The sequence below is a fragment of the Halichoerus grypus genome, chromosome 4 (assembly GCF_964656455.1).
Source record: "Halichoerus grypus chromosome 4, mHalGry1.hap1.1, whole genome shotgun sequence".
In the NCBI taxonomy this organism is placed as follows: Eukaryota; Metazoa; Chordata; class Mammalia; order Carnivora; family Phocidae; genus Halichoerus; species Halichoerus grypus.
Genome location: NC_135715.1, coordinates 75141507 through 75165804, shown reverse-complemented (window position 1 = coordinate 75165804; position 24298 = coordinate 75141507). Strand labels below are relative to the sequence as shown.

Genomic DNA, 24298 nt, shown 5'->3' with positions numbered 1-24298 from the left:
CCAAAGATTGGTGAGGAAAGAAGAGGTACGAGACCCAACTCAGGGACAGACACACTACAGCTAACACAGATCTATTTTCCCCAGAGAATATCTGTTTAGAAATGTGAGGAAAACTGTAAGGCCTCATCTTACCTTAAAACCAACAGTTTTTAAAAATATTTAACCAAACTTTAAAGCTTAGTGACCAATACTTTCTAAGAAATGAAGTAAGTTAGTATTTTTCTGCTCTAAATATATATTCAGATTAGAAAGGAGTAGAATGGCGGTTTCCAGGGTGTTGGTAAGGTTTCTTGTTCTGGGTGCTGGTTACATAGATGGATGAGTTTCAGATTTACTGAGCTTCACACTTATGCCATATGCACTTTTCTATATGTATGCTACATTTCAAAACAAATTCTTTAAAATGTGTTTTTACTGTTAACCCGAGGATGTGAGGGATAGAGGGCACTTAGCTTCAGAAATAGAGACAATAAAATCTTTACAACAAAATTCAATGCTATTACATACTGTCAAGATATTTTATTATGTTCCACTATGATTTATGTTAGACCTCAACCAAGTAAGAAAAAAAAGAGCCCATTTTATGCAAACTGTCTTACTTGAGCTCTTCTCTTTCCTTCTGACAATTTCCAAGGAAGTTTCCAAATTGGCATGAGTGAATATGTTCATGGATCTGAAGAAGAAATGCTTCATTGAATTCAAAGTCTTGTGGGAACTGTTCGGTCAAATGCCACACACACTCCAAGAACTGAGTAAACACCGGTGAGACTTCCTTTGGGTCACCATCCAAATGGCCACACCTACCCCCCAGAAAGTACAAGCTTTTAAAAATGCCTCTGAAAGAAGTTAATTATTCACATATTATCAAATTTAAACACACACACATGAACCTAAAACACTATTCTACTGTCATAAAAAAAAGCATAATTTTATTAAAAACAATTTAAATCTGTTTTTCAACCACAACTTTAAAGGATCTTTACCTTCTAAGTACCACAGTCCAGACAAAAAGGAAGGCAATAAACTGCCATGAAAATTTAACTAAGGTATGAGAATTGAAAGAAATGACAGAAAAAAATTATATCAGTTTTCATACAAAAAACCTGATAGCACTCTCACCTACCACTGGATATGTGAGTTCATGAAGAACAGAAATATTCTGGTACTCTAAAATGGTTTTACTAATTTTACAAAATATATAAATGTACAACTATGACTCACCTCTCTGAAAACTTATGTCCAAAAGAGATCCAATCCTTTTCTATTAAAACCTTAATGAGAAAAAGCAAAACCCATTTTACAACTACTTTCAATTTCTTTTCTTTAAAATGGATTAAATCCTATTATCTTAACAGCATTTACCCTTTTAACTTATGGTTGCAAACAAAACAAACTTCTGTTTAATTATAGGCAAAAGACAGCAAGAACCTGGATTAGAGGCTGGTTTAACAAAGAGTAAAAATGACACATAAAAGAAATACGGTAGTCCTGTGACTTAAATCATTTAGGTTGTATTTATTACATTTTAAGTGAAAACTACTTGTTATAAAGCGCTAGCACATTTACATTTCTGTATGTCTAATGATGATATCTGCATAGAAAAATGTAAATGTAAATCAAAATGTTAACAGTGTTAACTGTAGGTGGTAGACTGGGGTGTATGCTTTAAACCTTCTGGCTTACTTGTACGTTACTTATATGGTACTTAACAGAAAAAGAATGATAAAGACACCAATAAAAAGTGTATATTCAAATTCAGATGGTGATATCTAACCTCTTGAATGGACTGTCTTTATCTGTTTTCTCTGTCACAACTCTACTGAAGTAATAGGCTTCTAATTTTTTTCAGTCTAATTTATACAACCTATCTTCTTAGTATTTAATATATCTCATAATTTCATTATATAAGCACCAAGTACATTCTTTTCAGTGTCAAAACTGCCACCTTGGCGGGGGGGGAGCTAAGATGGCGGCAGAGGAGGAGGATCCCAGGCTGGTCTTGTCAGTTGAACACAAACAGATAATTATCAAATCATCCTGAATACCCCAGAAATTGGCCTGAAGACTGACAGAACAAACTCCACAACTAAGGGGAAAGAAGAAGCCTCACTGAAGAAGCACCGAGAGGCAACATGTTCCTTACTTTCAGCTGAGCACACTCTGGAACAGGGAGGTTAAATTCCTACTGCGCAAAATGACGAGATGGAGAAACACACCCCAAAAGAAAGGAGGGAGGGAGGGAGGTAGTACTCACTGTCAGGGATTTAAAAAAACAGCCACCTTTAGCTTCTCTTTGTTGTAAAATCTTTCCAGAAGGCCATATAATGTGACGGGGAAAGACACAGTTTCTGGAGCCATATTGCATGGGCTCAAATCCTAGCTTTGCCACTTCCACACCTGTGTGACCTCAGGCAAGTGGTCTTCAGGCTGGAGCCCCAGATTTTACTGCAGGCCCTCTGCCGGTCATCTACACATCCACATCTAAAACTTCACTCAGTATTTTTCTCACTAAACTTAGACTTCTGCTGTTCTCAGTAGAGAGCAAGAGAACAGCACCATCCTAGCAACTGAGTCCAGAGACAGGAAATCATCCTGGAAGAGGCCTCCTCTCTTCTCCACATCCAATCCAGGAACAATTCCTACTGTTCTACCTTCTCAGCATCCTTGGAGGCTGAACCTATTACCTCCTCTGCATTTGCGTGGTATTGCCTTACTCCTGGCCCTCTTTTCTCTCCTGAGTTATCTTACCAGTTTCTACACTGGTCTCCCAGCCTCCATTTCCACTACCCTCCACCTGGAAGACACCAAGCCATCTTTTTACAAAGCAGATCCAAGTAAGTTACTGTTTCCTCTATTTAAAGCCCTTTAATGGCTCTCACTACCCAAAGAGGGTAAAGGCCAAATTCCAGTCTTCTCTTCCTGAGGCCTTCATCCCACTATATCCTTCTGCACCCAAGCTCCCCACGCTAACACCCTGAACTGCAGCCATTACACATCACCTGCATTCAGCCTACAGAGCTATGCTTTGGTTCTCATTGTTCCTTTTGCCTGGGAAGCTCTCACATTGTCCCTGGGCATTTATTACATGATTTCATTTGAATGTCTAGCAAACAATTAAAGCCAAACATGGCAGAGAAAGTATTCCTCATCTTACACCCTTAAGGTAAGCTGCACATAATTTTATTAGCAGTACTTCCATTCAGCCTGTCCAAGACTCAATATGTTAGTGCCACCAAATAGTGGTGCTGAAAGGGATGTGGTGATGTTAAACCTTCCCCTGCTTTAAGATGGCACTGCATTTAATTATTCTAAACTAGTGAAAACTTTCTACCGTCTCTTCGCTTACTTTACTTGCCATGAATTAAGATGTAAATTTTGAAAACATAAGTTAATCTGATCTTGTGTTAAAAGACAAACAAAAAACAGGAGCCAGGGCTTTAGCTTCACAAAGCAGAAAATCTATTCAACTAGAAATTTAATCTTCAGATATAAAACATGCTTCCTCCTAATGTGTAATTACAATTAATGAATGAAGGCGTTTTAAATAGAAAGTTTCCTTTAGAACGTAATTTTTAAGTACTCCTATTTGTGCCTTGTTTTACATCATTCACATTTGTCATATAAAAATGGAGGAGAAAATACTGAATATTTCTACTATAACATTTTAGAAAAAAAACTTTTATATTCAAAACTTGTTGTCAAAGAGATGGCACAAATGGAAATCAGTCTAACTCAAGGTTTTTCAACCTCAGCACTAAATACAGTTTGGGCCAGTTAGGTCTTTATTGCAGGGGCTATCCTCTGCAGTACAGAATATTAGCAGTATCCTGGCCTCTATCAGCTAAGTGCTAGTTGCACCCTTTCCTTTGTAACAACCAAAACTGTCTCCTAACATTGCCAAATGTCTCCTGGGAGGACAAAATCATTCCTATTTGAGAATCACTGATCTAGCCAAATCACTCCTTACCATGAATCCTTTGATTGTCCTGTAGTAGGAATCCAATAAAAGAGAACCAAGGGAACAAACCTGGGAAGTCCTATCCCAACCATCAGAACAATGTACCAACACACTTGCATTTTCAACCATTATTGCCTGAAAAGAAAGATCACATACTTAGATTATAGCAGAATACATTTTAGGTATATCAATTAAGTTCTACTTATTCAAACTATACTAGCAAGTATTGCATTACAAGGAAGAGCAAGGACTGCAATGATAATGCTGTCACAGCATAATTTCAAAAAAACAAGACAAAACACAAAGCAAACAAAAAACAAAACCAAAATTGCTGTTTCCAAGTGTATGGGGGTTTCTTTTTAAGTCCCTACATGAAGTACTACATGATCTTTTAAAGCTCAAATTAAAGTAAGCCTCATTAAAGAGGTAAAACATAAAAGTTATCTGACTGGAAAGGGTAGCAGCACCCAACAGGATAAATGCACTCCTTCCCAACCATTATAAATCCCCAAACAAAATATGAGAGAAGAAGAGTTACTTTGGCTAAGAAGATTGCAGCGTCCATAACAGCTTTGATATGGCGAAGCCATCCTGAGCTCTCCAAACCAGAGTAGAAATCACTGACAGAAAGCCCTTTGGTACCATTGACTAAAAAGGGGAAAAAAACATTTCATTAGAATGCAGCTAGAGTCTCCACTTCTCCTATTCAAGCTCTCTCTGAGTGAGTGAATTGGGAGGAAGAGGACAAAATAAAAAACGAGACTCTATAAATGAAAAGATGCTATCAGAACCTCAATATTGGATTTTTTGGGTACATTTTTCTATCATTCCTTGTGCTTAAAAAAAGCTCCAATCTCTTTTAAAAAAAAAAAATTGGTGTTATGAACTGCTTAATTTAAAAGTTTGGTATTTTAATTTTTAAAATTCCACACCACGACTAGAAAGATACCTTAATACTTAAATGGAGCATTATTATCAATTAATCTTCAAGAATAAGCAAGAATATTTACCTAATAATAACCTTTTTTTTTTTGCAAAACCATTAGAACTGTACTGTCCAATACAGTAGCCACTACCCAAACTGACACGTGGGTAGTCCAAACTGAGATGTGGTTTAACAGTGTAAAATACAAACTAGTCAATTTTTAAGACTTCAAGGAAAAAAACCTAAAATGTGTCATTACTAATTTTTTATACTGATTACATGTTAACATGTTTTTAATACATTATGCAAAATATATTAATTTCAACTTTTACTTTTTTGAATGTGGATATAGGAAAAATTTAAATTACATAATCTTTAATTTTATAATGTGCTGACATTATATTTCTATTAGACAAAGTTGCCTCAAAGGCAAAAAATAATCATACCTTCCAATAATTTCTGAAGGCTGGACCGCATGACATGAATATTTTCAATTCCAACAAACTGAAATCTAATGTTAGAATAGTTGTCTTCATTTTCATAACCTTTTCCAGCTGCTCTGTTGGCCATTGCATTCAGCTAAAATTTAAAGTTTTAGAAATTTAGAGACAAATTGCTTTATCTCTTAACTTAGTTTACCAAAACATCATGAAAATACTAAATAAACCACATTTTAGCAGAGCTTAAAGAACTCTTCAAAACTGAATATGCTACCGTTTTTAATAAGTAAAAATGTCACATATGTTATTAAAAGTAAAGAAGGATACTTTATATAAAGTAACAACATGACTGCTACATAATGGAAAGGTCAGACAAGAAGTTCCCCCACAAATAATTTATGAAACTAATTCACTTATGTTTTTAGTCAGTTTTCCATATGTTTATAATATTTCAAAATTTAAAAAAGAAAGAATTATCTCTTATCTGAATCCTAAATGATTCAGAGGTGAGCCAAGCTGGGAAGTTTCCTGTTATAGAATGAACCTATTAGATTCACTTCAGAGCAAGCCTGTGGAACACATGATCATTCAGAAAGCCACAGGGACCCTGAAAAATCAGATCTGAAATACACGTCAGATTATTTGAGGTCCTCCATATTGGAGATTACTGGAGGCCCACACAGTATATACCATGGCATACAATCCACTAGCTTGATATATCTCCAAGAATTGGGCCAAAATTGGTCTCCAAGGGGAAAACAGACCACCAGTAGGCCCATGCATGGTCTTTGGTCACTAGATCAAATGCTATCAGAGGTTCATTTAAGATTTGGTATGTTTAATTCTTTGAGACTAGGATTTCATATTGCACATTATTACAGTTTACAAAATATTCTTATGAATTTGGATGAAACAAAACCTAAATTGGAAGAAAAAGTAGCTTTTCATTCAGTAGATGGGGGCCCAGGTTGGTAAAAAGAACAGTTCAATTCTACCTACTGACTCACTGGTTATTCAGCACTTATGATGACTTAGGTGAGAGTTAGGTATTAAAATGCTTCATTATTACTAGTTAAGTTGAAGTTTAAATAGTACAAACAAAACAATCAAAGAAAGGCCTATTTTCTGTGTAGAAGTCAATTATACAAATAGAGGTACTAGGTCCTGGGAAACAGATCACCCTCAGGCCTCATATTCAGAAACTCTTGTATTACAACCATCTTTTATACCTAATATTACCCAGAAGTAATTCTGACCAATGAATCCACCCAGATTAAACAAGGAAGAAAAATAAAATTTGTCTTACAAGAGATATCACCAACATTCTTGACTTCTAAGAAAGTCTTTTCTTAACAAGATAAAAAACTATCAAATTATCAATTTCTAGTTTTTAATACTTCTTAATTTACTCATATTAATCTCATCTTCTGTTTCCTCCATTATCTTTTGTGAGAATGCATAATGATGAGAATAACTTCTAAAACAGCTACCATTCCTTTCAACAAAGCTGCCTAAAATTGTGCTCTATATCGCTCACTCGCTTTTTCTCATCGCTTTCTCTTATTTTCTCATCATTCCAGATTTTTGAAGAAATCCTCACTATAATTCTGCCAATGTCCTTTTGTGTAGCCCACCAGCTCTGCATTCGATGCTATAATAAAAATTAAAAGTAACGTTAGCTATTACCATTGAGGATTTTAATTACTTTAGTTTCAGGATCCTATATGAATTAGTTGCTTAACTGTGTTTATAGAAAGAAAAAGGGATTCTGACATTTGTCTCAATGATAAAAACTGAACCTAACATTACAGATGCCCAATAGAACAACTATGTCCTGTTCACTATTTATTTTTTTTTTAATTTTAGTAATATATTTTATTTAACTCCATATAGAAAAAATATTACCATTTCAGCCATGTAATCAATATTAAAATATTATAGAATATTTTAGTGTTTTTTGCACTGTGTCTTCAAAATCCAGTGTGGTTTTGTTTTTTGTTTTGAATTGGTGAAAATGATCTCTTTTTATTGTATAACAAATATGTAGTGAGGATAAAATGATATACTTTCTCTACTCCAACTAGTATTTATAGAATGATTTTTTTTATTATGTTCAGTTAGCCACTGTATAAGTACATAATTAGTTTTTGATGTAGTGTTCAATAATTCATTAGTTCCATAGAACACCCAGTGTTCATCACAACACTTGCCCTCCTTAATGCCCATTACCCAATTACCCCTCCTCTCACCCTCCTTCCCTCTGAAACCCTCAGTTTGTTTCCCGTAGTCCATAGTCTCTCATGGTTCATCTCCCTCTCTGATTTCTCCCCCTTCAGATTTTCCTTCCTTCCCCTATGGTCCTCCACATTATTGCTTATGTTCCACGTATGAGTGAAATCATATGATAATTGTTTTTTCTCTGCTTGACTTACTTCACTTAGCATAATCCTCTCCGGTTCCATCCATGTCGATGCAAATGGTGGGTATTCATCCTTTCTGATGGCTGAGTTATATTCCATTGTATATATGTACCAGTTCACTATTTATAATTCTCTAGTTCAATGTTTCCTAACTTACTATTTTCCTTATTTTCTTGAATATTTCAAATTAAGGCCCATTATTTTAATACACAGTGTTTTGACAATTAAAAAGTCTACCAAAAAAAGTCTACCAAAAAAATTAATAAGATTTTCTAATTTTTCAAACACATACACTATTTAACATTTCTTCACAATAATGTAAGACTTCCACACCATCAAGAGTTCCCAATATAAAAATTTGTTTTTCTAAATTTATATATAAATCAGAAATAAGAAATCACCATCTGGGAAACAGGTCTCTTAAGTTGGTATCCTTTAAAAGATTGCTTTCCTCAGTATCATTAGCCTCAGTTAATTTAAAACTGGGATTCAGATAGGTTAAATATGGGCAAATTGAACAACTCTCATTAATTAAAGTAACAAAGATAATTAAACTAACAGACTGTACTAGATTCAAGACACATACTTTGGGCCTGGTATCCATGACATACATATAGCGATTGACTGGATTGGCTTTACTAATGGCTTGAAGCAAATGTTCATCCTCCAGGCACCTGGCACTGAATCCTGATAGTGGTTGACTACATCGACAAATGGCAGCCTAATTTTAAAAGGACAGAAAACAACAGATTATCCAAAGATGTCTAAAATATTTCTTTAAAAAAAAATGCTTAAAAGAAAAACAAAAGTTAAAATCAAACATGTAATCTGTTTAAAAGTTGGCAGGATAATTAGAAGACATTAACCTTGAAATCCTATTTGAATTAAACACTATGTGAATATCTTGATGTTACATAAGTTTTCCTAATATTCTCTTCTGAAAAAGTGAAATGCCTCCTTACGTAGTTTGATGAAAAAATCTTAAGTCCTAAGAAGCAACACTTGGTCAATTCTCTATCATGTAACCTACTAAGATACTTGCACGCTATGCTCTAGATTACAAGATACTTTCAATTCAAGTTCAAGTAAGGGATTAATCAATAAAGATAGAACAGGATTTTTAAAAATAGGAACATCTGAGCTCTTATATTCCAAAAGCTTTCAGATCTCCAGAAATCAGCAATATAAAATGAGACATAAAATGGGAAAAATGAACTTCAATTCAAATTTGAGTTAAAATATAAATCTAAGAGGGTAAAAATATCTGTAAGAAATAGTGAATGGTGGATTAGATATTTACTTTTGTTTAAAGTCTTAAAAAAAGATTAGAAGATTTAGACCCATATATTTTATCTCCAATCTCATCCATACCAACTCCAACTTAACTCTACCCAATCATTCCAACCATAGTATCATTAAGGAAAAAAAAGTATACATAAATTCACATTTTAAATTCACACACAAAATAAAACCATGTGAATTTAATAAAATAGAAGAAAATGAGAATTGCTTTATAAAATTCTTTTCAGACGTACTTTCTGATTTAAGTTAGGCACAAATATCTATTTGGAGCCCAGCTTTCCAATAAACAGTGTATACAAACATGGGTGTGTCAAACAGAGGCTATAACCAGTCATAACTCCCTAGGACTTTGTTATTCCTAATTATGATTAGGAATTTCTGTTTAAAGTTTTACTTTTTACCTCTGGCTCCTTTCTAAAACCCAACTAAAGTTCTAGTAAAGACATCTAAAATGCATAAAATCAAAAGATCAAAGAGAATGGAAAAGGAGAGAAAAATAGAGTAGAGATGTTAATAAAATTTCAGGAAATGAAAGCAGATTGTACAAGCTAGTAATGACCAATTTACCAGAACAAAGAAAGTTGCCAAATTGTTACGACTCAACAATAAGCGAGCATTTTGAGCAGCAAAATCCCAGAAAGGCTCAAGATTCGGTACCTCTGAAAGCCTGAGCTGGAGTATAGCTGAAAACAGAATTGGTTGAATATCCATATAGGGGCTAATTAAGGCTCCCAGCTCTTCCCTCGGCCTGAAGGCAGAGTTTATTCTATGAAAAGGATTAACCTGAAGACTCTGGACAATATGCAGAGATGTGGGTGGGTACCCCCCAAAACAAGAGGATGAAGTAAAGCCTACAAAACAAAATGTGAGATCCTCCCATCCGCCTTCGCACACTTGAATCCTGGACAGAACTAACACACATATTGGGATGAAAATTAACAACAGAAATAATCCAAAGATAGAGATAGCTCATGCACACAAACTTCTAAACAAGCTGTGGTACCTCACTCTTTGAATCAGATATTTGAAAGACATGAGAAACAAAATAAACAGAAAAAAGGAACTCTGAGCAACAGACAACTAATGTGGGGAGCAAAAGAATTCTTTTAAAAAAAATCCTTAATGTCTTCAGAGAACCCAGTCATCACAGCCAAGAATAGAAAAGTGTCTAAAAAGTTCAGAAAATAGGAAAGAGTTCTTAGATTTTAAAAATGGTATAGCAAAAATAAAGAGGTGGACTGGAAACAAAGTTGAGGAAATCTTCTAAAAACTAGAAAGAAATGGAAAATAGAGAAAATTAAGAAAAACGGAGGTTTAGAGAAGCCCACTTGCCAAGTAACACACACACAAGTCCAAAGGAAAGTAACAGAAGAGAAGAAGTTACCACAGAAATAGAGAAGTAATTTCCCAAAAGTGAGTTCCCAGATAGAATTTTAAAAAACATGCCAAGGCACTTCACTGTGAAATTTCAGGACACTGGGGAGAAAAGATTCTAAAAGCTTCCTGAGGAGAAAAAATCAGGTCACAAAGCAGTGGGAGTCAGAACTGGCATGGAACTCCACAACTTGCTAGCTGTTAGATATAGGAAAGGTGATTTACCCTCTCTTTACAGGTTGAAAGTTACAGGTAATTAGCAGAGCCTACCTTATAAAATTATCATGGGACTTCATGCATATAAAGCATCTAACACATAGCACCTTGTGGTCTACTGTTATAAGCTACAAAAGGAAAATTTTGCTGTAATGAGCAATCCCTATTACAGCATCTCAGTATAAAGATGTCTCCTCCACCTCTTCGTATTGCAAAATCCTTCTGATTGGAAGAGCTTTCTATAAAAATTGAGAGCCTGAAATACCCTTGGCTCTCTTCTTTTTCTCAATAGTTGGTTTGTCAAAACTATTGGGTTTTCCTAAATATAAGCAGTATCAAAAGAGAACCACAGGAAAGAAGAACCTATCTGTTCACTAATCTCATTATTTTTAAGTCCCTACCAGAAGAAAAGAAAGACTGAAGGAGGGTGTGGGAGGAAAGAAAGATGACAAGTATGAAAGTTTCTATATGTCAGGGTAATTTTAAAATTTCAAAAACGTAATCAAGAGAAAAGCCGACACTTCTCTATCAGCAACATTATAATAATGACCTCCCTATGTATAAATGAGTGTTCATTTGGATACTTAAACCTGAAAAGGGGTTATACCACATTTGTAAAATAAAAAAAGAAAATCTCTTGTTACCTCTTTATTTTGATGATAATAGGAAAGAACTGGGAATCTTCCCTTGCTCCGGAACTTGGAACTACCAACAATTATTGGTTTGCTTGCTATTCGGGGAACATAAAGTTCTCTGGGATAAGTTTCACAAATCTGTAAAAATCAAATAAAACATAACCATTCTACTCACAGTTCAAAAACTATGAGGGTAAAAATCACCTTTAAAAAACTTTAAAACTTTAAAACTTATTAAATGCAAGAACAGTACATAGCAATATACAGACAACTTGCTACTATGAATTCTAAATTTCTCCAAAGAATTGCCAAGTCGAAATAAGTCAGTCAGAGAAAGACAAATACCATGTGATTTCACTCATATGTGGAATTTAAGAAACAAAACAAATGAGCAAAGGGGGGTAAAAAAAAAAAAGAGAGGGTGGCAAACCAAGAAACAGACTCTCTTTTTTTTTAATTTTTTTATTGTTATGTTAATCCCCATACATTACATCATTAGTTTTAGATATAGTGTTCCATGATTCATTGTTTGTGCATAACACCCAGTGCTCCATGCAGAACGTGCCCTCCTCAATACCCATCACCAGGCTAACCCATCCTCCCACCCCCCTCCCCTCTAGAACCCTCAGTTTGTTTTTCAGAGTCCATCGTCTCTCATGGTTCTTCTCCCCCTCCGATTTCCCCCCCTTCATTCTTCCCCTCCTGCTACATTCTTCTTCTTCTTTTTAAGAAACAGACTCTTAACCATAAACAACAAACTGATGGTTACCAGAAGGGAGGTGGGTGTGGGGATGGGGGAAACAGGTGATGGGGATTAAGGAGTGCACTTGTTGTGATGAGCACCGGGTGCTGTATGGAAGTGTTGAATCACTATATTGTACACCTGAAATTAATATCACACTGTATGTTAACTGGAATGTAAATAAAAAGTTACCTTGTATTCTCGGTTGGCATCAGACAGCTGCCAGTTTGAATTTGGCACTCCCATCCTCTTATATTCCTCGGCAAGGTCAATGAGCTGCCAACCCTGTAGTCGTTCCGAATCATTTTGTTTGGGATTATAAGAGAATGCATAGAGATCTTCATATTTTGCTATAGTATACAAAATACATAAACGTTACGACGCAACTTCTAGGACTTAAAACTCTACAAATAACAGTAATTTTTCAGCTTTATCCCTCCCAGTTTTTCTTTAAAATTTTCAAAGAGATAACTCTTATCTGAATATATTTGAACTCAATTTATTTTCTCAGTTCTTTAATTCAAACGATCATATCTAAAGGCATACATATCAATATATCATCAGCAAAAGCTAATAAACAACTTTTATATTTAATACTCTAGAGTGTAGTATTTCCTTTTCTTAAAAGTAAAGTTTTAATGACACAGACACAGACACTTCTTACCCACTACACTTCCCAAATGAGATATAAAATGGAAATACTAATGTTGTGATAAAAAACTAGAGGTGGCATACAGAACTTGAAATTGCATATATAATCCTATAGGACAGTGTTGACCAAAACTGGGAATGGTTGCTGAGAGCTCCAGAGAGCACCTACTCCTGAATAATATTAAGCCCCCGAAAGTGACAGAACCATCTTTACTGTAAGATCTGGCTTAACTTGGGACAATGGGATAAATGCTTAGGCTTCATGTGTTAGGAGAGAAGGGTGTACCCCTGCTCCTAGACCACTGCAGTCCAGGTGTTCAACAACAAAGTAACATTCACTAACCAGTGTGCCTTGTCTCTTGGAGAGATCTATATAATTCAAGTCAAGTTGGGGGGAGAAAGCCTCCAGATCCCAAAGGCATAGTGACAGGATTCCTCTTTCTGGCCTACACCCCTCTCACTCCCACCTCTAGTAAAGTAGGATTCACCCTCTCTTTTCTCTCTGGTCATCTCCCTTATGCTCCACTCTGGTTAATTAAATTCATTGGTCCCACTGCCACCAGAGGAGCCTGACCTTCCTTAACTTTTCATTCAGCAATCAATTTCCAAGTTATTCCCCTTGGTTGTGGATACCCACTTAAAAAAAAAAAGCTGTGCTGTTGGCTACCAACAAATTTTAAAAACATTAATAAAAATCTATGGTTTTTAAAATCTGTACTCTAAATGTTTAACTTTTTCCTTACTCTTACCCCTTCTTTGGAAACCATTCTTACGATTCAAATCAGAAGCATCTAATTATTTCCAAGTCAAACTTTTTGGAATAGAGTGCACAAGAACTTAAGAGTAACTTCAAGTATAAAGTAACAATGGCATATTAAGTATCTTAGATAATCCATCTCAAAATTAAGTAAGCTTTGGTCTCTAAAAACAGTACCTTGTTTTGACAGCTGTAGCAAAGAATTGTAAATATCATGGCAATCTCTTTCTCTGGGAACAATGAAATGCACAATCCTGAAGTTCTTGCACTGAATCACCAGTGGGCATCCAGAAGTAGTCAAAGCTAGTTTCTCTACTAAGGCAATATGGTGGTGCAATATCTACAGCATGGAAAAAACGTGATCATCATCATCATCAAAGAGCACTAAATATCGTATTCTCTTCCAGAATACATAAATGTTAGAAATGCCCTCTTCAAACAAAGTACTCAAAATGTGTGACTGAATGCCTAAGCCGGAACTATGCTGATACTTCCTCCATCACTCCACATACTCAATACATCATCAAACCCCGAGAACTGCATCTCTGACATATCTCTGCAACCTGCCTACTTCTCTCCATGTCCGCTGTCACTCCCCTAGCTGCAATGCTCCCATTGTTTCTCACCTAGGTAACTGTAAGTGGCCTTTTAGGAAAGCTGTCTCCGTATCTACTCTTGACCCCCTCTAGTCCATTTTCTACAAGGCAGCTGAGTGACCATTAAAAAGCGATTTTTAAAAAAGTGATGTCATGGCATTTCCCAGACTGTAGGCTTTAGACTCATTTCAAGTCCCTCCCCACATCAAGTTTGAATGACAGAGTCCTCTTTTGGCTCCTCAAATGCACCAACCTCCTCTACACACACTGAGTTGCTCTTACTAACTGGGAAATTGTAGATCTACTTCTTCACCTAGGAACTCCTAGTATTATTTCTGGCCTTTGTTTAAACATCACCAGGAAGAACAGCCTGACAACCCCCATGGCCTTTCCCAAGTAAGTTAGGTCCTGTCCATTTTCTTATGCCTATACTTTTCCTTCACAGTACTTAGAATATGAGTAATTCCTTGTATAGTGAATGTCTATTTCTCCAGCCAGATGTTGAGAACTTTGTAAGGAGCAATACTACAGCTAAGTTGAGCACCATTCTATCTCCAGTATCTGGAGCATTATAATGACCCTCCTCAAATTAAAAAAAAAAAAAAGTTTCAAATGTCATATCTTATAAATCCAAACTTAAAACTTGACCAAACCAGCAATACAAGTATCATTGCTTATACCTCCATCACAATGTTTATTGAATGAATGAATAGAAAGTCCTACTATAAACTCAATACTTGATGGCATTTTAAATATATGATTATCATTCATACCAGTTCTAATATTCTGTTTGCTACTAAAAAAAAAAGTTTTCTTTTTCTCAATACCATTCCTATGAATTTAAAATATTTATAGAAAGTTCTTCTAGAAAATCAAAGATCTTAGAGTCATGGCAGGTTCCTGAACGATAAAAACTCAATCATGGAAAGAAATCAATTCATCCCAAATTAATCTAAAACTTTGATATAAGTTGAGTAAAAAATTCCAAACTGCTTTTTGTCTTTTTCTGTGGCAGGGTAAGAGATGGATGATTATTTATATCATACATATATACTATGTAATTATAATATTAAGTGCTGATATTAATCATATTAATTATATGTATCTTCTAAAGTTCACATGCAAGATTAAATGCATAAAATCATCAAGAAAAGCTTAAAAAAGATTAATAAGAGCTTGTTCTACAGACATTGAAAGTATACACAACACAGATATTTAGTATACGCTACACATGGCCCAACTTATGGCTAAGATTTAGCACTAGTAACATTTATATTAGCAGGCTTGTGCCAAGTTACTCAAAATGATCTAATAGTAACATCTAAATAGAGAATAAGAGACAATAAGCTACTATAATGTATCACTTTTATGATTCTAATTAAGACCCAAAATCATTTGCAAGAAGAAAATGTTGAAGAGACCTGGCTCTGCCACTAATTATGTGATCTTGAAAAAAGAATTATCTGTAAAATGAGAAAAAAGGTAAAGTTAGTAAGTCCCCGTCTAGATCTAAAATGTTCATTTCTATGGATCGAGTATACTAAACAGATTTCATTCAGGAGAGATAGATGGGAATATACTGATAAAACAACAATAGGAAAGAATAACATAGATCTTTTTTCACTGCTCCCCAAACTACGTTCCCAACATATGCAAGAAGAGGTCTATGGGAAACTTCCCTGTCTATCTCTAGGAGATGGAAAACATACTGAGAAGATATTAAGGCAGACGGACAAAGGCAGGGTAGACAGAGTGGATGATAACATGACTAATGATTTAACAAGGTCCTGCTAGGTAAAACCCCCGACAGTTCCTGGGCCAACACTGGATGGGGAAGAGCTCTAGTGCTCGAGGGATATAACTCCCCAAGATCAACATCTCAGGTAAGTATCTTGACTTACTTATTGCAATCACCTATCAACTCGATGGCCTTCCTGGGGAAATCAAGAGAGTACAATAAAAGAGAGACTGTATTGGGGCGCCTGGGTGGCTCAGATGGTTAAGCGTCTGCCTTCGGCTCAGGTCATGATCCCGGGGTCCTGGGATCGAGCCCCGCATCGGGCTCCCTGCTCTGCAGGAAGCCTGCTTCTCCCTCTCCCACTCTCCCTGCTTGTGTTCCCTCTCTTGCTGTGTCTCTCTCTGTCAAATAAATAAAAAAATCTTTAAAAAAAAAAAAAAGAGAGACTATTAAAAAGCTAGAGTCAATAAAGCAGTATGCTATTACACAGTGGAATCAATATATCAAAAGAACAGAATAGCGAGGTCAAAAGCAAACCCTCACTTTATTTATGACAGAGTTGGTACTACACATTAACGCATCGAAACTGTCAATAAATGGCGCCAGTATCCATTTGAAAAGAATAAAAACAAAAATGAATCCCTAAGTTATATCATCCAAGAAAATATTTCCCGTATGTGTTAACAACTTATACTTGAAATATAAAATGTAAGCTTTTAGAAAAAAATACAGGATAATCTTTATGCCTTTAAGAATCCCTTAAGTCAGAATACAGCATAAACCATAAAAGAAAAAAATGAAAAATCTAATACACTAAAATTTTAAACTTTAATTCAAAGATGTATATACACACAAGACAAGCCACACACTGGGAGAAGTTATTTACAACACACATACCTGACAAAACATTAAAAACCAGACTCTTATAAAGCCAATAAAAGGACAAATAGCCCAAGAGAAAAAGAAAAGGAAATCTAAAGGCCAAAATATCTGAAAGGACAATTTCCTTATAATCAGCAAATTAAAATCACAATTGCACATCCACTGGAGAGGCAAAAATTTTAAAGCTAACAATATCAATGTTGCCGACAATGGTGGACAATGTATCACCTTCTACTGAGAATATTTTGAGACAACTGTTTTGGAAAGGGGCCATATTTAGTGAAGGAAAATATGCACTTATTTTTATTATAAGATCCAGTAATTTTACTCCCAGGCAGATACCTCTGAGAAACTTTGGCATATATACAGGAAGTAATATATATAAAATATCCATTACTGTATTATTTGATCTACAATCAATCAATTAAAAAACACTGTAATTGTAATTTTGTACAAAAATACCATGGATGAGGTGCCCTCTCATTCTCTCTCTCAAATAAATAAATAAAATCTTAAAAAAAATACTGTGGACTATGCCATGTGAACTTAATATTAAATATTAAACATGTACATATATTACTTACATTTTTAAAAATTAAAAGGAACAAGTAGGTATTCTATAATTATTAATGCAGATAAAAAGAGTCTTGCTGTATCTTATAAAAGAGTTCCACATTCTACATGGTATCCATGTTTTATTAGGAGGGAGGGTAGAAGTGATCAGGTGACTTTGAAAAATTTTTTGTTGAAACAGGTAACTAATGATTAAATTTTTTGTACATGATCAAAATGAAATACAGCAAAAGGCCAAGTCCATTACTTAAGTATGGTAAGCAGTATAGAAGATGCCCTTCTTACCCAGGTTTCTTTCTGATGAGAGTCTATAAATAATAGATGTGTGGCCGTAAGATAAAGCGTTCCTGTTAGTGACTTGTTGCTGGTACTGAATCGGTCAAGTAATTTCACTTGCTCAACCTAAAAAAAGAAAAAGAAGTTATTTCTCATTTCAAAGGTAATACAAATTCTTTGTTATCCTAGGATTTAAATGTACCATGTTCTTTTTTTTTTTTAATGTACCATTTTCAAAGCTTTTCTTCTTTCTATTCAAAAACATGAGTTTATTTAATGTTGAACATTAAATTTCACATATCTTGGGGAATATGTAAACCACAAGTTACACAGGTACTGTTTAGAGTTAGAAATACAACCAATAAAGGTACTCTGTAAAAAAATAACACAAATATTAAGGGGAACAGGAAGGAGGCACATGGTATAAACAGTTTTCATATTCAAGAGTCCACATATTTTTTAATTTAAATATTATTTAGTTAACATACAGTGCAATATTGGTGTCTGGAGTAGAATTCAGTGATTCATCACTTACATACAACACCCAGTGCTCATCACAACAAGTACCCCCTTAAGTATCCACCACCTATCTAGCCCATCCCCCACCAACTCCCTCCATCAACCCTGAGTTTGTTCTCTATCATTAAGAGTCTCTTATGGTTTATTTCCCTCCTATTTTTCTTTTCCCCCTTCCCATATGTTCATCTGTTTTCTTTCTTAAATTCCACATATGAGTGAGATCATATGTATTTCTTTCTCTGACTGACTTATTTCACTTAGTATAATACCCTCTAGCTCCATCCACCTCGTCGCAATTGGCAAAATTTCTTTTGATGGCTGAGTATTATTCCACTGTGTGTGTGTGTATGTGTGTGTATATATATATATACACACACATCTTCTTTATCCATTCATCACTTTATGGACATTTGGGCTCTCTCCATAGTTTGGCTTTGTTGATAATGTTGCTGTAAACACTGAGGTGCATGCACCCCTTCGAATCTATATTTTTGTATCCTGTGGGTAAATAGCTAGTAGTGCAATTGCTGGATCATAGGGTAGTTCTATTTTTAACTTTCTGAGGAACCTCCATACTGTTCTCCAGAGTGGCTGCACCAGTTTACATTCCTACTAACAGTGCAAGAGGGTTCCCCTTTCTCCACAACCTCAGCAACACCTGTTGTTTCTTATATATAAGGTTATTATCTAGCATCATGGAGGTAAACTACCAGAAAAATTAAATCAAGAAACACTTAAATGGCTGCAAAGTCCAACTTAATCTCTATATTCTCCTCACCACTCCACCCAAGACAATGTTTTGTGGTCAGCTCTGTGCTTTTACTCATACTGTTCTTCCTTCCTAACATAGTCTCTTCTGCTTAGCTAAGTGCTAAGCATTCTTCGGGGCTCACTTGATGCTCTGTCTCCTAATTGGAACCCTTCTCAGAAAATTAATTGACTTACTTAATGTCTCAGCTTTGTAGTTAGTTCCTCCTGGCTCTGAATTCCCTATCACAGATTATATCGCATGTTGTTTCTATGTCCTCTAGTGGCTGAGACAGTGAGGTACATAGTACTTCTTTATTAATAGTGTGTGTGCGTGCGCGCGCGCGCACACACACACACACAAGGCTGCCACTGGAGAGCTAGGTTAAAGTTGGCCAGGACTGTGTAAGAGACTACTGTTTTGAAAACACAGTTATTTATTGCTGTCCATTCTTTTGGGGAGGAGAAAAAGAGTAAAACAACCACTACCAACTTAAAATTTTTAATCCACAGCTATAACAGCAGTTTGTAGATAGTTCTTTAACTTGTATGTCTTCAAACCAGATTGCTAACAATTATCTCATTAATTCTGTACTTCCCCCCCACATATATTTTCTTTTCCCTTACTAAAATTGAAGAAGCAAAAGCCCCTCATTATGAAATTATGATTTCCAAAATAATAACTACCATGTAAAAAGCTAATTAGCTCCTCCCAAAGAAATTTAATTCCAGAGTGTTTTTTTTTTTTTACTTATAACAGCAGCTGTTCAAATAAATTAAAATTTAAATGTAAAATTAAAATACCTGTTTTTGATACAAAATTTTATTTGTATGGGGAGGCAATAAATTGAATTTTAACACTTTCTTCTGGAAACTTAGAGAGATGATCTAATTTATACAGCTCAGGTCTGACAGTTGATTTGACATATAAAAACATATAAAAATCATTATACACATTGTCCTTTAAGATAATAGGAAAACTTCCTTCTTATAAACCTGTATGAAAACTTCTCTTGGAGATCATCATTTATTTCATTGTTTAGGACCATTTCTTCCTTAAATAAATAAAATCTAACTTTATTATACAACTCACCCAATTAAGACAAAGTCACTCTTCCTCTAGAGCTGCATAACACTACATAGTTCTTTCGAGCTTGTTGTCTACCAAGATTGGAAATTCAAGTTAAAAATACTCTTCCTAACACTCCAAGCCTATTTCTTGATTCCCCCTAATCTCTAAATCCAAAATTACCTGAAATTCCATTTATTAGATCTTTAATTCTGATTACCTACATTCAAGTCCCAAAGCCTAGCTGTTCATCTGAATCATCTCCAAAATTCTGCATAAATACAAATCCTAAGCCCCACTCAACTTCACGCAGCCATCTCAGGAGACAGAGACCAAAAATCTGTATTTTTCTTAAAGGTTTTTTATTTATTAGAGAGAGAGAGAGAGTGTGCACGGGGGTAGGGGCAGAGGCAGAAGCAGACTCCTCACTGAGCAGGGACCCCGGGATCAGATGCTTAACCAACTGAGCTATGTAGGTGCCCCCAAAGATCTGTACTTTAAGAAGCTCACCAGGTCATTTTTATGCAACTCCAAATTAATCCCTCTTGCTCTTAACTCACATTAGGCTAGGTTCCTTCTCTATCTTTATGCTCTTCTCCCAAATATTTAAGGCTCCAGCTTGTGTAGTCCTTCCACTTTTTAAAAGAGCTTCTTACAACTATGGTCCTTTAAAATATACAACTGCATTATGGGTATATGCAAACCCCACCCCCCCACACACATACACACACATCTTTGAAGAACATCCACATAAATAGACATTTTCGGGAAAGAGAGTTTACTGATTCACTCCACCGAAATTTACTGGCCACCAACTAAAGGCCAAATTGTCTGGGTCTCATTTTCTTTATCTATAAAATAAGGACAACAATCTCTCCCTTGAGGGCTGTAGTAAGGCTGGATAATAAATGTAGGTACTTGACCCCAAGTTTGCTTGACAAACAGTAAGCAATAAAGTGCTCAGATGTCTGCAAAAATGAGTACTGTTAGTAAGTTAGTAAGCTGATGAGGTAAGTTGAGCCCTGACAGTCCTCTGTCTTAAACTAATGTTCAAATTCAAATGGAGAAAGGAAGGAGGAGGCACATGGACTTTAAAAGCAAATTCAATATTTTAATGTGTCCTACAGCTGGAAAAAACTGTTTTCCTAATATAATATTGAAAGCAAAGCTGAACAAAATTTTCTTAACTATAACAGAAAATACAGAATTCTCAGAAGAGAGAGAACACAAAAGGGGAGAGACAATAATATTTGATGAAAAAGAAACACCTGTTAAGGTAGAGCATCTGTGTGGCAGATAAAAGGATACAGAGGATATTAAGCACAGTAGCCATGACTAGATATGGTTTTTAAGAAGATCTTTCCAATGGCAGTGTGGAGAAAATGTTGAGTAGAGAAGAGACAGGAGGTGGGTAACCAGGTAAAAGGCTAACGAAGTAATCTAAGGGTGCCTGGAGAGATATGATAAAGGCCCAGATTAAGTTGCAATAGACAGGATAAAGAGGAAGCCCATCTTGAGATGACAAAACGGATGTGAGAAGGAAGGAGAAAGAGAGGCTTCTTGAAGATGTTAAGCTTGTCAGACTGGTTGCCATTCACTAAAATAAGGTACAAAAGGAAATGTAAATCTGAGAGAAAAGAGACTATATAGGACTTTAATAAATTCAGGATTATTTATTACTTTAGTAAATGGAAAATTATATTCAAATCAAGAAAATATAATAGAAAAATCATTACATGACTGCTTCAATATGGCAATCGCTATATGGATATTACCGATAATAAAATTAATCTGAACATTATTCCAAAACATTTATTTAGTACTTTAGGTTCTGGAAAAACTTTAGGTTCTGAGTTTACTGATTATTCTATTCTTAGCTGCAAATCCTAAGATAAATGTAAAAAACAAAAGAAAGCAGAACTTTTTCTTTGCTAAAATTATCAGCATACAAATTTCAAACCAGAGACTTAGCCAACTTCTAAGCACCAACTGCTGCCTCATATTTCCCCTTTTCACCAAGGAACTGAAAGTACTTTACAGATATTGCTACAGATTTTTCCCAATGCTTTCCTGGAAATGTTTTAAGTCAAGTATTTAGGAAGCAATCACGACTTCCAGGTCACTAGCACTGAGACACTACGGAAATAGTGTTAGGACCCTTTAATTATAGGTATTATCACAGGCAAAAAGAGAATGGGGAAGAAGAACAAAGTTTTGGGAACAGAAAGAAAGAAGAAACAGAGTAGGAAGAAGAGAATTGGAGGGTGTAGTCATTATGGTAAGGATGGGAAATGCCAACACATTACGTTGATGGGCCATTTAGTTGAATTGTTGCCAATTTTGGGCCTGCACTAAAAGGTACTCTAAACAGGAAGTTCAAATTTCAGCTGATTACAAAGCTGGAAATGAAAAAACAGAGGATATCACAAATACACAGTATTACATCCAGAAAATTCGGACACCAAGTGGTCTCTGGGACAAGAAAGGACCAATGGCCATCTTCAATCAATGTTCTGTAGCCAACAGTTTTACTTTACAACTACATGACAGGGCTACCGAAGTAGAAAACACACTGTCATGGCTTCTCTGACTTGTTGTGAGCTGCCCCTATAGCCAGGCACCCATTCGTGACTCTTAGTATCATTATTCCCCACTCCACAGCACTGACATCTTTAAAAAAAAAAAAAAAGAGCATCAAGTTGCCTTTGCGAAGTGGAAGTAACCCTCAAAAGGACAGAGGTTTTCATTTTTCTTTGTTCGTGTATCCCAAGTTCCTACAACAGCGTCTGGCTGCATAAATCACCAAACAAAATAGATCATAAATCCAAGCACACTTTTCAGTCCTCTCTTACTTTGCGTTTCTGCAGCACTGAATACAGGTGACTTTCTATGAATGGCTTCCTGTCTCACTAAGTAAAAGCAAAGATTTCACATTAGCCTTCAAGCCTTGCTGCTGTCCCCAACTTTTAATTTCCTACTGTGCTCTCTCCTTCACTCACTCTGATCTAGCCACACTGGTCTTCTTGCTGATTTTTACTAACCAGGCATGCCCAACATAGGGCTTTCGCCCTTGCCGTTCCCTCTGCTGGGACTCTTCCAGCCACCCCTCCCCAACCCCTGCCCCTATGAAGATGGCTTGCTCCCTGACCACTTTCAGTCTGTACTCAACTGTCACTATCTCTGTAAGAACTTCCCTAACTACCCTATTTACAACTGTCCTCCCCCATTCTCACCCTGGCACTCTCCATAGCATTTACTACCATCTACTATATTATTATTTGGCTTATTAACTTTGTTTACTGTTGTGTCTCCCCCAACTAGAAAATAAGTTTTGGAATGGCAGGGACTTTTGTCTGGGAACCACCATTTCCCCAGTACATAGAACAGTACCAGGCCCTAAGAGGAGAGAGCAGAGGAAGAGGGAGCAAAGAAGGAAATTAGAATAGGGAAGACTTCCCTTCTTGTGATTCACCTCTTCCCATTATATCCCTAATACTCTTTCTCTGACTCTTCTTCCTCCGCTTGCCCCTTTGTAAGTATTCCCAGGGCTCTAACCTTCACACTCTTCTCCAAAGAGCCTCTACACATGTACTCCTTGCATAAACTCATCCATAAAAGAAAACATCAATGATTACCTAAACACTGACAACTCCCAAATCTATTCTTCTGGACCATACCTTTCCCCAACCCTACACCCTCATAATAGGCTACCTACTAGACAAAATCCTACCACCTAAGTTCCTCTCCTCCATCCCCTACCTTCCTTCCAGTCCTACTCACACTGACCTACCTCACTATTCAAATCTATTAATTAATTAATTAATTTATTTATTTTTAAAAGATTTTATTTATTTACTTGAGAGAGAGAGGGAGAAGGGAGCGTGTCTGGGTGCACAAGTGGGGGTGGGCAGAGGGAGAGGGAGAAGCAGACTCCCCACTGAGCAGGGAGCTTGATGTGGGGCTCGATCCTGGACCCTGAGATTATGACTTGAGCCGAAGGCACTTAACTAACTGAGCCACCCAGGTGCCCCTCATATCTCTTGATTAGACAATTACTCTGTGAGGCAGAGGAGTGCTATGGTTAAGAGAACAGGACTAGTATCAGAAAGACCTGGATTCAAGTTCTCAGCTCCACCTCTTCCTTATTAGAACTAGCTGTTTGAGTCAGGACAAGTTATTTAATTTCTGCAAATTTCAGTTTTCTCACCTGTATAATAGAATAGTATTAGTGAGTCAAAATAGCCTTTATGTGAGGAAAAGCATTCAGGTGCTCCCCACAATCTATTGGTTCTTATTTTTAGTCATTCTTAGTTTGCATCTCTTTCCCTCTTTGTAACTGATTACACATATTTGTGTACATACACCTATGATCACACATTCTAATGACAAAAATGGGTAGCAAGCTAAGAACAAACTAGGCATTACTTTTGGTATAATTCAACTTGAGCCCTAATGGGGTCAGATTTTCTTGGGACATT

At 35.9% G+C, this 24298-nt stretch overlaps 1 protein-coding gene across 2 annotated transcripts in view; it reads right to left on the bottom strand.

The window, feature by feature from the left end:
• The window catches only part of MTMR6 (myotubularin related protein 6), a 35171-nt gene that overhangs the window by 7848 nt on the left and 3025 nt on the right, over positions 1-24298 (bottom strand). For both annotated transcript variants that reach the window (XM_036117247.2, XM_078070553.1), the window contains exons 2-11: positions 17495-17611; positions 13598-13760; positions 12205-12362; positions 11280-11408; positions 8330-8464; positions 5330-5462; positions 4497-4606; positions 3968-4093; positions 1222-1271; positions 600-800 (exon numbers count right to left, since the gene is read on the bottom strand). In XM_036117247.2, the coding sequence (XP_035973140.1) occupies positions 600-800; positions 1222-1271; positions 3968-4093; positions 4497-4606; positions 5330-5462; positions 8330-8464; positions 11280-11408; positions 12205-12362; positions 13598-13760; positions 17495-17611 (1322 nt within the window). The remainder of the gene's footprint in view (positions 1-599; positions 801-1221; positions 1272-3967; positions 4094-4496; positions 4607-5329; positions 5463-8329; positions 8465-11279; positions 11409-12204; positions 12363-13597; positions 13761-17494; positions 17612-24298) is intronic.